Source organism: Idiotropiscis lumnitzeri, chromosome 12 (genome assembly GCF_059441095.1).
Source record: "Idiotropiscis lumnitzeri isolate Australia: NSW breed Sydney's pygmy pipehorse chromosome 12, RoL_Ilum_1.0, whole genome shotgun sequence".
Lineage (NCBI taxonomy): Eukaryota > Metazoa > Chordata > Actinopteri > Syngnathiformes > Syngnathidae > Idiotropiscis > Idiotropiscis lumnitzeri.
The window spans coordinates 17819808-17836218 of record NC_142402.1 but is presented as its reverse complement, the minus strand read 5'-3'; the positions used below and the strand labels follow the sequence as shown (position 1 = coordinate 17836218).

At 42.1% G+C, this 16411-nt stretch overlaps 2 protein-coding genes across 2 annotated transcripts; both read right to left on the bottom strand.

The window, feature by feature from the left end:
• Positions 1 to 331: 331 nt before the first annotated feature.
• Positions 332 to 9174, bottom strand: LOC148326296 (solute carrier family 12 member 9-like). The gene is made up of 15 exons (XM_088311671.1): positions 8826 to 9174; positions 7997 to 8131; positions 7552 to 7689; positions 7359 to 7471; positions 6622 to 6823; positions 6397 to 6504; positions 5850 to 5961; positions 5147 to 5304; positions 4425 to 4507; positions 3711 to 3835; positions 3267 to 3459; positions 2650 to 2824; positions 2378 to 2524; positions 852 to 1773; positions 332 to 537 (listed from the first exon to the last, which is right to left on the bottom strand). Exons 1-14 carry the CDS (start codon positions 9037 to 9039, stop codon positions 875 to 877), a joined length of 2802 nt encoding a protein of 933 aa, XP_088167797.1. The 5' UTR covers positions 9040 to 9174; the 3' UTR covers positions 332 to 537; positions 852 to 874.
• A 1592-nt stretch (positions 9175 to 10766) lies between these two features.
• Positions 10767 to 14044, bottom strand: thpo (thrombopoietin). Its single transcript, XM_088311499.1, has 5 exons — positions 13746 to 14044; positions 13530 to 13654; positions 12342 to 12428; positions 12070 to 12234; positions 10767 to 11054 (listed from the first exon to the last, which is right to left on the bottom strand). The coding sequence occupies exons 1-5, from the start codon at positions 13756 to 13758 to the stop codon at positions 10881 to 10883; spliced, it is 564 nt and encodes a 187-aa protein (XP_088167625.1). The 5' UTR covers positions 13759 to 14044; the 3' UTR covers positions 10767 to 10880.
• Positions 14045 to 16411: the final 2367 nt, after the last annotated feature.

The following is a 16411-nucleotide window of genomic DNA, read 5'->3' as shown; positions in this document are numbered from 1 at the left end:
TATTTCAACTCAGTTTTGATTCACTTCAAAATTAATTTGCATACTTCGCAAAGCCATATTCAAATACTGTACACCTTTAGCACATGTCAGTACAAAACACCCTGCACAAGTTACCACTGAATTGTTTCTGAGAATTGTTTCAAAGAAAATAAAAACTGTAAAAGATGACTCAGTTTATATGGTTTAAGGATTAAAGAAAGCTATTAGAACAGGCTTTTGATTTTACATTACAATATATTATTTTAGTAAATATTGGTCACAAGCGCCACAAAAAAAAATAAATAAATAAATAGCACCATAGATGAACGATGTCATGAATCACAATTACGGAAACCTTTAGCCAATAATTATTTCAAGAATTTAATCACTTGATAGCACGAATACAAACATACGTGCACTAAAATGTTTTTATTTTACTACACAATGTAAACAATTTTTACTACCATACATTGTAAATGACTTAACCAATCTGTCCGCAGCAAAGTGGGTCCTCGCCAGATCGACCGCACTAACAGCAGGCTTTGCCCATTCAGTGATCTTGGGAAAGAACAAAGGTAACAATTACTTTTATTGTATTCAATCAACAACAATATTAAAGTGATTCAATAATAATGTGTAAACTGTACTAAAACATTCAAATGTAGTTCTTTTCACCACAAAAATGTGCAAATATTTTCACAAAACAGCTCATGATATACTCTTCATGAACTCCGTGAAGTGTCTTGATAAGTGAGTGCCAGGCGGTGTCACTCAAATGTAAATAGCAGCGCTGAAGAATCACCATTGATAAGCAGTGCATCCAAATTTTGACTGAATAAGAGTGACAATCAAACTCCAGATTGGTGACTTACGTGCATCGGTTCGTTAAAGTGCTCTAGATGTCCGTAGTGATAACTGGTGTGATTCCATGGACGAGCAGCGTGGGACCCAAATCCCGACTCAACAGGTCCACTTGATGCAGGTAGGCAGAGTAGCGGCTCGTATTGGCGGGCGGGTGCGGCAAATACAGGAAGCGCACAGCAGGCGGGGGGGCCCCATGACTTCGGATAAGATCGTTGACAGCACGAATGTACTCATCGGTCAGCTGTGCCGCATTGCTGGGAAACGCTTCTTGTTGTCCATCATGCACTTCCTTGCCCGGCTCCTCGTCTTCATGCCTTCCTCGTCTTAGCCAGTGTAGCGCCACCACCTGGTCCCAAGCCACCGTCTGCACTTGCGCCGACATCCGGAGCACCTTGAGCATCAGTCGCAGCTTGGCCTCCTCCTCGTCTTGCAGACTTCCTCCGGCCTCCACGCAAAGGAAAAGGCGCAACCTGGCCTGGCTCCAGGCGCGGGTTTCGTGAAGTACGCAGGCCAGCTGAAGCAAAAACAGCGAGCAGACATCCACGTAGCCGCGGTAGTCCGGTTGCAGCAGATTCAGCGGCCAAATGTCAACAAACGGGCCGGCCGTGTCCTGGCTGGTCTTTGTCTTTTTCCCGGACCCTAAAACGTCTTCCCTGTTGAACTGGCTGAAGTATCGAGCCAGGGTCACATTCTTGCCCATTTTTACAGCGTCTGTAATAATTGACACATACTCCTCTTCCTTGATGTCTTTGGGTTCATCCTTATCACGTACATCGGAGAAGAAAGGAAACAGTGGCTCTCCCGGGTCTTTGTTTGGACACACTCCATCCGAGCTGCGGTCCTGAGATAAAATAACTTTGCCTTGGAGGTGGTCTTGAGGGGGGCAGTCGTCATAGAAACCTAAGACGAGAGTGTTTGGCCTCATCCCGCCTAGGAAAGGTTGAAATACGTGTTTTATTTTCAGTCCAAAAGAGTCGCATTTCAGGACACAAATAGAAAGACGGTCAACCCTCGGTAAATGCGTGGCTTGGACATTTTCACCAATTCGCCGATATTTGGGGAAGCTATCTTCCATTATTCACCGAAAGCCCTGTCCAATATAAACGTGTTGCTTTAGAGCCATTTTATGAGATATACTATAGGTGCCAAGGAACTGTGTTGATGCGAGGAGAAGAGCTTCATTTAGTCCATAACCTCATCTAATTGTAGAAAAGTAGTCCTTGAACGCCATCTTGTGGTGCTTAGACAAATCAATTGCGCATGAATTTTGGCAATTTACATCAGGACTACAAATAGAATGGCACCCCTTTACAGTAAATCCCTCATTCACAAATCCGTACATACAATACACATACAATTCAGTAATTGGTGTAAAAAAATATGACGTATGAACTTGAGATTTTATGTTAAGGATGAGTCACGTTTAGCCTGGGTTGTTAGCAAATGTTGCGACAAGGTTTGTCCATATGGGACAATATTTTGCTGATGCAGTTTGTTTTAATATAATGTACAATAAAAATAGGTGCACACTCACCAAAGCCTGTGATGAAAAGAAGATTCTGAACTCCACGTCGAACAGACTCAGCCAATGTGAGGTTAACAAAGGCTTTGATGTTCAAATGGTCCACTAAAGACAGCCAGGAGTCGTAGCAGCTCTGCAACGGATCAGAAGGCCTCTCATCTAGAGAAACGGATGCAAAGTCGCAGCTTCAATCCAATCCATGCACGTACGGTAAATGTGAATAGGTTGGAGGGGGTCTAATTGACGCACAGCACAAGTGCCAATAACAAGGTAGAAATTATTACCCAGCAATCCCAGTTTGACATGACCCAGTACATAAAGGCCACTCTTCTTCAGGTCATTAATGAAAGTTAGCAAGCCCACACAACTACGAGGGTTGGCCACCATTAGCAGCACCTGAAGCCTCCAGAACTTGACATGGTCCTTGCGCACATCCAGCATCAACAAGTACTTGCGGACCTGAGCAAGAACAAGTGACAAGGTGAGGTAATGGTGTTTTTTTTTTTACTCAGAATAAAAAAGGAATTTAAATACAAATTCAATATAAAAAAGGATCCGATTTAAAAAAAATCTTTTGTTCTAAATGAACGAAAAAACATCATATTTTCCTAATTAAAAAAAATATATGTTTTTAAATTTTCATGAATATCCTTATTTTAGTTCAATGTTAGTAAAACAAAATATTAAATTGATTATCCAATTGTTCATACAGGCTACAGAAAATACGCATCAACACAAGTTACAACACTGCAAATTAAACACATATTTTCTCCAATTTACATCATGTTGGAAGTTATGAGAAGGTATGGGTAAGACTAGACTAGAAGATTTGACTTAAATTAAATGACGTGACTCAAACAACGCAGATTCAAGATGGATGTGAATGTGCGTGTGTGTGTACCTGGTGGAAGATGAGAGCCTGGCTGATGTAGCCCCAGTTACTGATGGGGCCGAGATAATGAATGAGCATTAGGAGCAGCAGCATAAATGCTATGCTGGCAAAAGCATAGATGGCATTGATCAGGAACATCATGACTAGGCAGCCAAGAATGCCAAGGGAGCAGGTGTGCCACGTGAAACAACGGAAGGAAGGCCTCAGGTGGGGGCGGAACAAAAAGAGTATGGTAAAGTATATTTTCAATAAGAAAAACATTCAAAACAGAAAGACTACCCTGTCTTCCAAATTATACACATAACAGTGTTTTCCAGTCTCAGATTTGATCAATTCCGAAATATACCAAATAAAGGAAAATTGACAGAAATATGACATACATGTCATATGTATAGATATAAAAAAATATTTGGTGTACACTAAATCAATTCACAACAAAGTTCTGTGCCCTACCTAAAGTTTGGCGCAGATGCCCACTCCAGAGCTAAACATGCCAAGTTGACAGTGGCATACACCAACAAGAAGAAGATGGTCACAATTCCAGCAATAGTGTTCAATTTCCCAGCAAACAGCACCATCTAGTGGCAAACAAAGCACCGTTCGTTTGAGACCATTGAATCATTTTGTGATGAGGGTGGACATGTGTTTGCGTGTCACATCAAACTTCAATGCGTCAGTCATCTTTTGTAGTGCTTAAACAGCAAAATTATACAACAACAATGAATTTGGGCAAGAACACTGCTCCATTGTAAAAAAGAAAAAAAGCATGTGATTCATGGTTGAGTGAAACGATCCATCAGATGATGACAGTTTCATAAATTATTTGCCTATTACTTGGCTAGCATCCTGATTGCAGTTATGTTTTAGCCTCCCCAAAAGGTTTGAAAATGAGAATGAACTTTTATCTCAAGGAACCACTGGATGTAGTTGCAGATCAGCAGATTCATTGCATTACCAAAGCCAGAATTTTTCTGGAAATCTTACTTAAATATTGCATCATAAATAACAAACCCAATATCATCAATTTGTCGAAAAAAAATGAAACTGACCAAATTTGGACAGAGTACGTTTCTGTCTGGCAACTACAAATTAAAAAAAAAGTATTAATACACACACACACACACAAAGTAAAAATCATATTATCCCTTCCAGAATACAACCTTTTACCTGCACGAGCAACCATGAGGCAAGCACTGAGGCCCAGGGGTTACCACTGTGGGACGTCTTCCTCGCCAGAGCCAGGACACCACCTGTAGCCATTTTCAAAAAGCACAGTTGAAAAGGCAAAGTACCCCTCGCTTCTCAATGAGACAAACAACTGAGTCATCCCGCGTTGGTGCTTAAGCAAAACACACGGTGACGGGATTTGTGTGTCTGCAGAGAAAGTCAACCCCGCCAGCCATCTGTTGTCAAATGACGCATTTAACGCGAAACATGGCACTATCAGGACATTAAATTAATAACTGGTCCGTTTGTCACAGAGGGCCGGCTATTAAATGCTGACACTCGTTTTAAACAGGGGTCGGCTCAGGTAAAACCTGAGCAGTGAACATCACCTGAACTGTCAGTGAGTCATTTTATCCTTTCACACGTCAGAAAACCGACCAGGATGAATCAATTCATATCAAACTGACATTTGCTGCCACATGCACGACTAAAGCAAACATCGAGGACAGTGGTTCTCAAACTTTTTGGATGCACGGGTAACGGGCAATAATTTATTCAATGGGCCCCATCAAAAGCAAATTATCATATTTTTCATTCGTTCGGTCTCCATAGCAACTGCATGTATCATCTTTTTAAATGATTTTGCGGCCCCTCAAGACGCAGCTCGCGGACACCCCAGTTTGACAGCCATTGATCTCACACGCACAAAATGGTTGACTTACCAAACAGGTCGTCTTTAGATAATGCGTACAGGACTCTGGAGGCTCCGATTAGGTTGCTCATGGCGGCGGACATGGCTGACGAGTAGATACCGACGGTGACCAGAGGAGGCCAAACATTGATGGCCCCGAGGAAGCTGTAGTCTCTTTGGAGAATGGCACTAGAGATGGATGGATAGAATTCCCTGGGTGAGTTTGGAAAAATCTTTGTGCATGCCAATCAAATGGGCTCCTTGAAAGTCAGCCACCTACAGCAGGATTAACCTGAATGTATTTTCAAATTTACGGATGAAATGGTTTGCTGATAACATTTTTAAATATGATAACAATCATATTTAGATTTAGTGAGGTCTTGCATATATCACATTTAATTTTGTTTGTTGCCTTTTTGAAAAAAAATTGCACAGGGTTGATTTTTTATTTGTTTGTATTCAAACAACTTCTCGCAATGCTTTGGATGAACGCATTTATTTTTATTTCCATTTTTCGCCACCATCATTGTGATGGCCAATTTTCATACAGTGCCATCTCATCTAATAGGAGTCACCGTTTGCAATCAGCGTACTCACATCTTTGCATACAAATGACAGATAATTTCTTAGACAGAGACTTCTGAACTACCTTGGTGTTGATGTTTTCAAAGTGAAGGATTTACGGACATGATCCGTTTCACGCCTCCCATATTTATCCTTAAGGTGATACTAACCGCTCACAAGATGATGCAGCCAGCAGACTGAGCAGGTTATACGTGACGAATGTTGAAAAAACTGCCGCCAAGGTTCCTCTGGGGATAGAATAACTCGGGTTCTCCAAGTCACCTGGCGACACAAAAACAGTCATAACAATCAAAATTATTTTTATTGGCACTCGGGCGAGTCGATTTTCACAACAGCTACTCGCGGCTATAACTCCTGCTACGAAACAGACGACATGAGCAGAATAATTATGAGTGGAGCCTGGTGGAAGGAAATCACCGAGATTATCATGTTGAACATTGCCAAAGACATGGTGCTCATTTCTAAATGACAAAAGGAAGGATTTCATTCCAATAATTGCACGATGGAAGTCGGACAAGTTTAGGCACCTCGCTCAGAGTACGTTTGGTGGTAGGTAGTTGACCTTTAACGACCTTTAATGACTTTTATTCCAATTACAGCTACAGCGACCACAAGCACCACATGTTATTCATGGTTCAGTAAAAATTACAGAACGTGGTATCTCAAAAACCAAAACAAGTGGGTGACACGCCTTACCTGACATGTTCGATCCAGCCATGATTCCGGTGCAACCGTTGAACATTACAGCAAAAACGGTGGCAAAACTCATCATGGCTCCAGTGGTGTAGTCAACAGTGTAACTTGCTACAAGGAAACACAGGAGGACCACTCGGTCAGCTGTGTTGCAACGAAATACATCAAACAGTTCTGGATAGGCTTTGAAGTGAGTTTTGCACAGCACTGAGCAGTGGACAGTGTTACCCCATAAATTGGCCTTCAAGGTGTGGAGTTGGAGGCCAGTATAGTTGGCAGTGGTCTGGGTGGAGCTGTTCATAAAGGAGGAATCTGGAAGCATGACCACCCTGGGCTCCACGGTGAAGAAGCTGCTAAAGACGGACGCCAGGACAGCTGTGACAATGAGGAAGATGACAAAAGTGGCTTTGGCGTAGATGTGGGCGCCTACCTGAAAATGACAAGCCGCTTGACTTCAGAGGCAAGTTGAATTTACAGTTATGACTAGTGATGAATAAACCAAGCTTCAAATCTGCTTCATAAACCAGTTGTAGTATTTTTGGACTCCTGTAGATGGCACTCTCTGTTCAACATTGGCCTGGAAGCTCACTGACTTGCCATTTTTTAAACCCTTGATTTAAACCAACAGTGCCATCTAGAGGACTCAAAAATACAACAACTGGTTCATGAAGCAAATTTGAAGCTTTCATTTTCCCATCACTAGTTATGACATGATCAATCGCACTAGAATGAAACCTTCAAAATTTGACCGCTCTAGGGTTGTAGAGTTTTGGAACGAGTTAACTAAACACAGTGGTTTACTTATTTCACAACCATATGGATGTTAAGTGAGTTGAAATGAAGCATTTTTTTTTGCGACGTGAAATTTTCCAGTAAGCCCCGCATCCCAACAGCTTGCAAATTCAACCTTCAAAATTCCACTAAAATGACTGAATTAAATTACATGTCATGTTGTAGCGTCTCACCAAGCAAACAAAAAAACAAATTAGAAGCAGCACAGTGCCATAAAGCAAAGACCACCAGTATCCTGACGGCAGCACCCGATGGGAGGCTCCAAAAAGCGCCGCGGGCTCCGACGCTGGAACGAATATGAAAGGACGAGTTAGTCGAGACAAACATTGCTATGCCCCTGAATGTGACATTATTATGACGAGCAACCTTCTGGGACGCCGAAGGCAGACATGATTGCTTCAACCAGGCCCAAAACGTAGAGAGCACTGCCGCACACATTGGCAAAGAAAAACATGATTCCAATGCTGCCACCAAACTCTGGACCAAGCGCACGACTGATCATATCTGAAGGCCATCATTAAAGAATTGCAAATTTTACTTTTTAAGTGCTTGTGCATATATAGTTGGGTCTCTGGGACAAATTACACACCCGAGTCAATATTTTCCCCACTCAATATTTTTCCAGGTATTAATGCAAAATCTCTAAATATATGATTTGGCAGCTAAGCTAAGAGAACTTCTGCCATTTCCAAGCCACTGATCAACAGAGATCATTTCAAAGCCAAGGGGTAAGCAGAGCTGCCATGTTGGTCCTCCTCCTTTGTAATCCTCAAAATGCTGAATATTATTATTATTATTTACTGAAGGATACAGTAGGCACCCCCTGCATCCAAGGCTCCATTAGTTGAGATCGCGCAGACGGAAAAGACCGTCATTGTGATGATGACGTAGGCCAACAAGAACATGGCGATGGTCTGGTACAGCCCTGCTTGACCCACAACAAATCCTGCAAGCAAATAAGACAGTTTCATTGCACAGTGGACAGCAGCGTACAAGTCCGACAAGTAGGAAAGCCTACTTGTGGGCTTGATAATGGAAAAAACATTGTGGAAAACCTCTCAGTGTAGACAGATAGACACACACTTCTGTATGCACTCCCAATTAAAGAAATTAAAAACAAATATATTTATGAGATGTTTAAGACCAACATTGGGAGATATTTAGGGTTTAAATTGGTAACGATAATCATAAAGATTTGGGGGGAAGGGATCATTTTTCCCTTTGGCCCTAATCTATTTTTGTTAAAAAAAATAATTTCCATTCTGCTACACTCATTGTTTAATTGCATGACTAATGGAAGCAGTGGAATATTTATCTTTCCAGGAACAATTATTAATTTCGTTGAGACTCTAAATCACATTTGTCAAAGAGTAATTTATTATCTGACTTTAATTAGTCCACAGGAAACAACAGGAGGCATAATTTTTTGCGCAAAATATTAAATACTATCACTCGGAGTTAAATCGAAACAAAATAATAAGACAGACGACAATTAATCGTGAAAAAAAGATGTTGACTCAAATTGATTCGTCACCTGACTATCTGGTGGGTTTTTTTAAGCCAACATGTAAAATATTCGACGATGCATTATTGGGGCTTTCAAATAATTTTGACAAATAAAACTTTTCTTTTTAACTCACCAATTCGCAGGAACACGACGACACTAAACATAGACAGCAACGTCGGAATAACAACTCCGAAAAGCACGCCGAGTTTTCGGTCACTTTTGGTGGCGGACCGACCATGGCCTCCGTCTTCGCCGTGCTTGGGCCTCCTCATTGCGGCCTCATCCTTCGATTCAGCACCGGTGCCGGTGCTGAGGCGATAGTTGAGAAGTGGAGCCTTATCGGACATTACGCTTAATTGTCTACAAGAACACAGTGAGTAAGTCTCAATTTCCCTGCTTCGTTGGAAATGTTTTGCTAAATCATTTTTAACCGAATTATTTTAGCTCGTCCGCAACAGGTGTGCATGATGTGCTAAATTGCTAATGCTAATGAGACTCCAAATTATGACGTCGCTTCCTTAAATTGATTATTATTACGTCTCTTTTCGAACTAATTTTGTATTTCACTACATTAAAGCTGACATTCAAATATAATCCACGAGTTTTCCTAATATTTGTCTGTATCGTGTAGTTACGACTTAAATTCCCCCTATTGAGAGATGGGACAATGAAAAATGTATTATTATTATTATTATTATTCACTTTTTGTGAAAGATTGCCTAAAACAAGAATAAAACAACGGACAACCGAATGTGTACATGCTGAAAAAAAGGCTTTATTGGTTGTAAATGGTGAGATTGTAAAATTGTTTTGCATTTTATTAAATTAAGTTATTGCTGTTTTTAATCCACAAGCGAGCATAAAAAACAGCATGACTCGTAAACAAATAAAAGAACTGCCTCAAGAATACTATAAACCAGAAAGAGTCTCTTGTTCTCATATTTGTAGGTTTACAGTTCTGCGTGTAATGTTTCAAAGGTTAATTTAGCTCATTGTCTGCTAAATGTCAATCCAGTAATCAGTACTGGAGCAAAAGAAAAAAAAAACGAGCACGTTTGCTTCTTTGGTTTGTGATCAGTGCTGCTTTGTAACCACCACACATTTCCGACTAGTCTAGTCAAATTTATTTATATAGCCGTCTCAAAGGGCTTCACATGCCCACAGTTGACGAATATTAACGACATCCCCTGATCTAAACCCCCAGGAGACAAAGGAAAAACTTAATAAAAAAAAAAAAAAGAAAAACATATTTGGGGCAAAATGAGAGACCTTGAAAAGAGAGCACAGATGGGGGGGATCCCTCTTCCAGGATTAAATTCTGTCTTAAAGTCTTATTGTGGAACGTTGACTTTGTAATGGCTTTTATACAAATAATTGGGTCTCTTGGGTGCCTGTTCATCCATCGTGTATAAAATTAAATGAGTCTTTTGGAATCTGCCTATTTTTATTAATATGTCTAAGAGGGACCCTTTCTGATCTCTTCTTAAATGTAAATTAGTAATAAATGTGTGACATTCCAAACGGCTTGTTTACATACAGTATTACCATCCCTTCACAGAACTTTGACGATGATCAGTTCGGCTGGGTGAAGATCCCGAGCAGCTTTCAAGCAACCACCAAACTATACTATCTAAAGCACTGTCATGCCGAAACGCCACAGGTGTGATTCCATCATGTCAAAGTCCAAAGGTATGCACTCCTGACTCCACCACCGGTTGTCATGGTCCAAAAAATTAAAAATCCATACTCGCTATTGGTCCTTCAAGAAATGGGGATGGGCATCGAGTGGGTCACTTTCCTGAGATCGGCCCAGGTGCTGAAAACGGGCTCATTTCAGCAAGATCTGATCAGGGTTCATGAAGGGCCTAAAATTCTTGACGCTTGGGCTATTTTGACATAATCATGCAGCAAGGCATCTTTTTAAAACACCTGGGAGCTGTATTAAATAGTAAAAAGAAAAAAAAACATAAAATGGTTCCTTAAAAAAAAATGGAGTGCACTTGGCTGAAACCAATAGAGGGGCCGTTTGTTCTGCAATTCAGTTGACTCAACTAGTTAGACGTCCAAAGTAGAACAACTTGACTTCAGCTGTGTGATGAGCGACATCCTTGCAGACTTCCAATTCTGGACATAGCTCCATATTCTGATGCGCCGTTTGTCATTGCGGCTTCATGAATGAAAAGTCGGTTTATTGAAGATGCTCCTCTCGTAAGTGGGGAGTGCATCTGCTTTCCAGGCTCATCATCAACCGCTCCAGTTTGCCTGTGATTAGCCGCCTGTAGTTCAGCAGGACGGTGCTCAGACTGAGGGTACTTCGACGAACACATGATGATTCTGTGCTTTCCACTGCCCCCTGCTGGTCCTGACGGAGTATAACAGCGGTTAGAGTGACGCGTATGAATTGGGGTACAGATTTATAGCATCTTAACCCACGAGGATAAAATCCATTCATTGGTGTGCTTAGGTTTAGGGTTAAAATTTCTCTTCACACAGCCAACACCACAGTACAATTGCTCAAGATAATCTTTCACAGACATCTAATATTGTCGGCTTTGCAGACTTTGATTAAACGCAAAGGAAAACACATCTCCCACCACATGATAATCACTTGGTGATATAATATTTGCTGACTTTGACAGGAAGGAAGGAAAAAATCCTTCTTAAAACACCTCACACGCCAGTCTCACTCAGGATTATCGTTTCGAGACATCCAACAATCAGGCCTTTGATCGGAAAGGAGGAAAAATGCTCATATTTGGTGCGATTGTGTGTTTTACGCTGCGAAGCATAAAAAGGGATGGTGATAATCATAGAAAGCAAAATCTCGAAATTCGAATAAGTGGTACAATATACAGATATAGTTAAAAAATCAACTGTGCTCTGGGAACAGATTTTTTTTTGGACACAGTAGCCTGCACTGTCACATATTTTTGACTCCCTATAACACAGAGGACGTTTGTATCAGACTTTCAAGAGGTCTAATGTGGAAAGTATGCGCTCCTATCTTTGTAAGAGGAAGGAAACCTTTGCAAAACATTCCCAACATCATTCCCGGAGCACCAGTGATTCCGAAAGCCTCAGATTTACGAGAAGCCCGGATGTTTCCACACCTTAAGAAACTGATAATGCCTCTGAATCGTTTCACTTGCTGGCTGTGTGAAGGTTATTTTAATCAGTGTGTGCGACAAAATTTGATAGTACAGAAAAGCATGAAATTTACTCGTCGAAATACATTTCATTTTATTACATTTTTTTACCTAAAATGATAAACCTGGTCTCAAAAGCTGGACAGCGTGAGTGCATTTGACCAACAAATCACAGAATGAGCGCATCCTGCTTTCCTCGACTATAATGGTGTCACCTTGACGGCCTCTTACACTCAATTGAAGGTGTGTGAGGATGAGGAGATAGCTGTTGATGTTATGTTCCAATCGCTGCAAAAGCACCGAATCACATTCCGTCTGTCCGAGGGGCCTCGCAACCTTGACGCTGTCGAGAAGATTCCTCAAGGATGCGCTGACGTCTTGTCTCCTTTCGTGGTGCTGTGGAAAGTTATGCGCAGACAAACCAAATGTGGTCGTAGGAGGAAATTATTGATAGTAAATGAAATAATTGAATTCTCACTGGACTGGTGGGCGCACTAACATACTGATTTTCTTTCCCAAGATGCTACGTGGAGCTCAGTGCAGGGTAGCTGAACTGGCGTGGGCAGGATGGTGGAACTGTTGCAGTGGTTCTGCCAGGATGGAGTTTTGGAAGGGGGAAAAATAATCCAGTGAGTATGCAACTAAATACAATTGAGCCTTATTTGGTCAGTTGCTCAGTGAACCCCAGCATTTGCTGTTTGCTGCAAGGTTATTATAGTTAATGAAAATGAAGGAAATAACGAAAATTAAAATTGAGAACATTTTTGTTCACAAAATAAAGTAAAAAACAAAAAATCTTTAACTGAACCGACATTTTACAATCCCAAAAGTAAAGAAAACAAACTAAAATTCTAGCAAAAATGTCTTTGTGTTTTTATCTATGTCATTGTATTTAATGCATGATCCTTTGGGATGATTTGAAATTAATTTCGAGATTGCAGCACGGCCGTTCGCTCGCAAGCCATATGGTTCTTTGACTGCATGTCGCAGAAACGCGGCGTCATCTGGCGACAGGCAATAAAAAAGTGCCACTGGATGACATCACTTCGATGCGATGGCCCGTGGCTTTTGATTTTGATTTAGAATATGCCGTGTTTGTTATGGCTGCTCTGCTTTTGCCACTGAACTCAGCCCGAAACGCTTTGCTCTCTTTTTCGGGTTTATATATTAAGAAAATAGTACACAGTACAACCAGGTTTAAGTTTCAGCAAAATACATAGCAAACTTCATCTCTGCCTGCTTTAAGTTGTTAATTTATGTTAATTTTTGAAAGAAATTGGGATAAACCTCATAATGGCCATCTGAGGAACTGATTTGGAAGTGAGTTTAAAAAGTGGATTTGTTACAAAAAATAATTAAACCCCCCCCCCACATTTAACCTGAAATAGTCACATGATTTGATTTAGCTGGCCACATAAAATGATATTGGGGGCCACATCTGCCACCCCGAGCCTTGTGTTTGACACCTGTTGGTATATTATTAGCGATATCAACTCTGAAAATGAATAATGTTAAATTATTACTCCAAAATTGCTGTCAATAGGCCTAGTTTGACTCCAGAACCGATCGTTTCTATCAATATTGATTCCAATAGGACTCGGTTCGTAAAGTAATTGATTGCGATTGACTGGTCGCTCGACTCTACCTCAAAGAGTGACATCAATGTGAGAAAATGCAACGTGACGCCTCACCAGTGCAGTCTGCATCTCAGCCACAATGTTCATGGCTCTCCTTGCCGATCGGCTGCACACAAAGTCAATGGGCTTGGTTCCGGCAAACGGCGCTTGAGAGGCTAGCATACATAGCAGCAGGAGTCCTGGATGAACACACGAAGACACACTGAAGCCGAGTCACAGCAAAGCCCTGAGTCCTGTTCAGCCCCGCAAAGTACAACTCCCGCTACTCACTGCTCAAAGCCATGCCCTGCTTTGCCACGCTCGATAAGTCCACATTTGTTCCATTAAGACGACAAGTCAGGTGGAAAATGTCCCGTGTCCACGACGCGTTCTCATACAGAGGAGCCGCGTTTCCTTTTGTGTTCTCCCCTCTTAATTTCCAGCCGTGTTATTCAGCCAGGGGGGGGGGGAGCGCTATCAAGCCTGAGAACAGGCTGCGCTCCAACTTTCCAGCATACTTCAAACCGAAGCGAAAGAAAACTGGATTTCATTGATATGGTGTTTATTTTCACCACCCACAGAGCTTTTGGTCCTCATGGGACGGCGTCGTGGCTGACTCAAAGGTTAATGATTTATGATTGTGAAAGAGTCCATTTGCACAAGTGACATCAAATCATCAATGTTGGAGGCTATTTACCTTTCGTAAAAGTGGCCAGAAGAAGGCAGCTATTATGGTTCATATCACCAAATCAGAGTAGAGAGCACATTGTTTGAGAATATGAGTCTTTGACCAATAATTTTGAGGCCCTTGACCGGTGTTCAATGCTACTCACAGCTGAGATGCCCTTGAGCAAGGCAGCCAACTTCTCTCATTGCTGTTGCCTGTCGCAGGGAATGCAAAAGTCTCAAATTTAACCCAGTTGTCAAGCCTGCTAAATCGGTTTCATTGGTCGATCGTCCAAATTTGGTGTTGACGCATGTTGGACAAGTTGAACTTTTACCTTTTATAGTAGTCTTAACAAATTGTTTTCGCCGCGTAAATACCCCGCAAAATCAGTAAGTTCATGTAGACGATGACTTTTACGTTCATTGTACTATTACCATGTGGCTTTTGTACGCGTAATGAAATCGAATTAACCTAGCTTGACCTTGCTGAATATTAACTTTTTTGGTTTTCGGATACACGTCTTACTCTCGCAAATTTGCACTCTGGCAAGAGTGAAAAGACTCGCATAAGTGAGAAGCTAGGAAGTGATCAATTTGCATTTGTTATTCGATAAATATTAATCCTGACATGCTCCATGCGAGGTATTTGTCATTTGGTGTTATACTGTGATTGGTTTTGGTCGTTCTTATAATTGTGACCCGTTAATGGAGACCCATTAGGTACCTAGAAGTTATTAATGTGCGACCTCCAACCCCCCCCCCCTTCCACAATGACACGGTGTGTGCATTAGAGAGAGGAGAAATAAGAAAGGGAGAATATACACATGGTTTTCCTCCCCCTCCTCCCCTCGCTTGTCTCTGCAGACAATGCAGAAATTAAGACAAATGCACACAACTGCTCCCCGGCGAATGAGCGGGGTGACAGCATTTTCTGCACGCATGGAGAAAGCTGCAGGACGCGGCGCCGGCGCTACCCGCATTGCATCACGGACACGACTCCCCCGGTCCCCCGCTGTCTTTTTCCTCCCACATCAGCCCGAGCCGGCCTAATAGGACGCCTTTCTCTCTTCGCCTGGTGGGGGGTCCAGCGCAGCACCAAAACGCATCATCGGCGATGACGATATAGATCCTTGTGTGCGCAAAAGCCGCTGATTACGCGTCGCGCCAGGAACTTTGAAAGCCGCTGAATGGATTGCGCGTCTGCGAGGGGCCAGCGGGTGGCATCCAGCGAGATCCCCCACGCGTGTCATTTGCAGCCGGGTCACGTAATCGATTAAGGAGTGCGGAAGTCTCCACACAACCTGTGGCTGCGCGCGTCCTTGCTTCAACTTGTTTTCTTCTCTCCGCGAGGTGCAATGAAGCGACGCAGCTGACGATTTGCAAGCGCCGGAAGGAGAAGAGACACCCCGGGGAAAAGGTGAGTAGTATGATCCGTTCCTCTCGTTTCTAGCTTTCCAAACTGTCCAAAATGTGCTCAACTTTATCCACGTCTTTGCTCAAGGGCAAATGCTGCCAGAAGGTCTTTTTATGTTGACTTGTCATTTTTTGATACTTACAATCCCTCTGGGTGATGATTTTCACCCCATTTACTTGAGATAAACTTGCTGACTTTTTGTCTTGGTGTAAACAAATGACACAGGTGGTTGTGTCAGTGGCAAAAAATAACAATTAATTTCTGCCTGCTGAAGGGAGTCATGAGAAACGGCTGACATTGGCCCGTGTCAATGACAAAACAATGGCACTGCTTTAGAAACGGCACACAACGACATGCTTGGAAGCACCTGAATAAGGCCCCTTTCTCGCTGTTGCCGGCTGCTGGAAAGTAATAAAGTCATACGTACCCGACAGATGGCCGATATTGGTACGTATCAACAACGCGAAAGGGAATCCCTGCAGTAACACATCAGGATTTTTGAATCTCCCTAAAGACAGATGATAGCAATTATTTCCAGCAAAAAAAATGAAGAATAATTCAGAAATTTAGTTATTTAAATGTTACTTAAAACCGTACACTCAATAAAGGTCAACGTTATTATTTTGAGCGGCATAGTGGATGACTGCTTAGCACGATGGCCTCGCAGTGCAGAACTCGTGGGATCGACCTTCCTGTGTGGAGTTTGCATGTTCTCCCGTGCCTGCGTGGGTTTTCTATGGGTACTCCGATTTCCTCCCACATTCCAAAAACATGCATGGTAGTTTGATTGAACACTTTTAATATGCCCTAGAGCGGAATGGTTGTTTGTCTTTGTGTGCCCTGCGATTGGCTGGCAACCAGTCCAGGGTGTGTCCCG

Coding starts and splice junctions, on each gene's coding strand:
- thpo (XM_088311499.1), bottom strand. Junction 12,235..12,341: donor CATCTTGGGAAAGAAAATCA/GTATGTTAGTGC, acceptor AACTTTCCACAG/CACCACGAAAGGAGACAAGA. Junction 11,055..12,069: donor TCACACACCTTCAATTGAGT/GTAAGAGGCCGT, acceptor ATACTCCGTCAG/GACCAGCAGGGGGCAGTGGA.
- LOC148326296 (XM_088311671.1), bottom strand. CDS start 9,039: ATGTCCGATAAGGCTCCACTTCTCAACTATCGCCTCAGCACCGGCACC. Junction 7,472..7,551: donor TGCCTTCGGCGTCCCAGAAG/GTTGCTCGTCAT, acceptor TATTCGTTCCAG/CGTCGGAGCCCGCGGCGCTT. Junction 6,505..6,621: donor CTTGAAGGCCAATTTATGGG/GTAACACTGTCC, acceptor GTTTCCTTGTAG/CAAGTTACACTGTTGACTAC.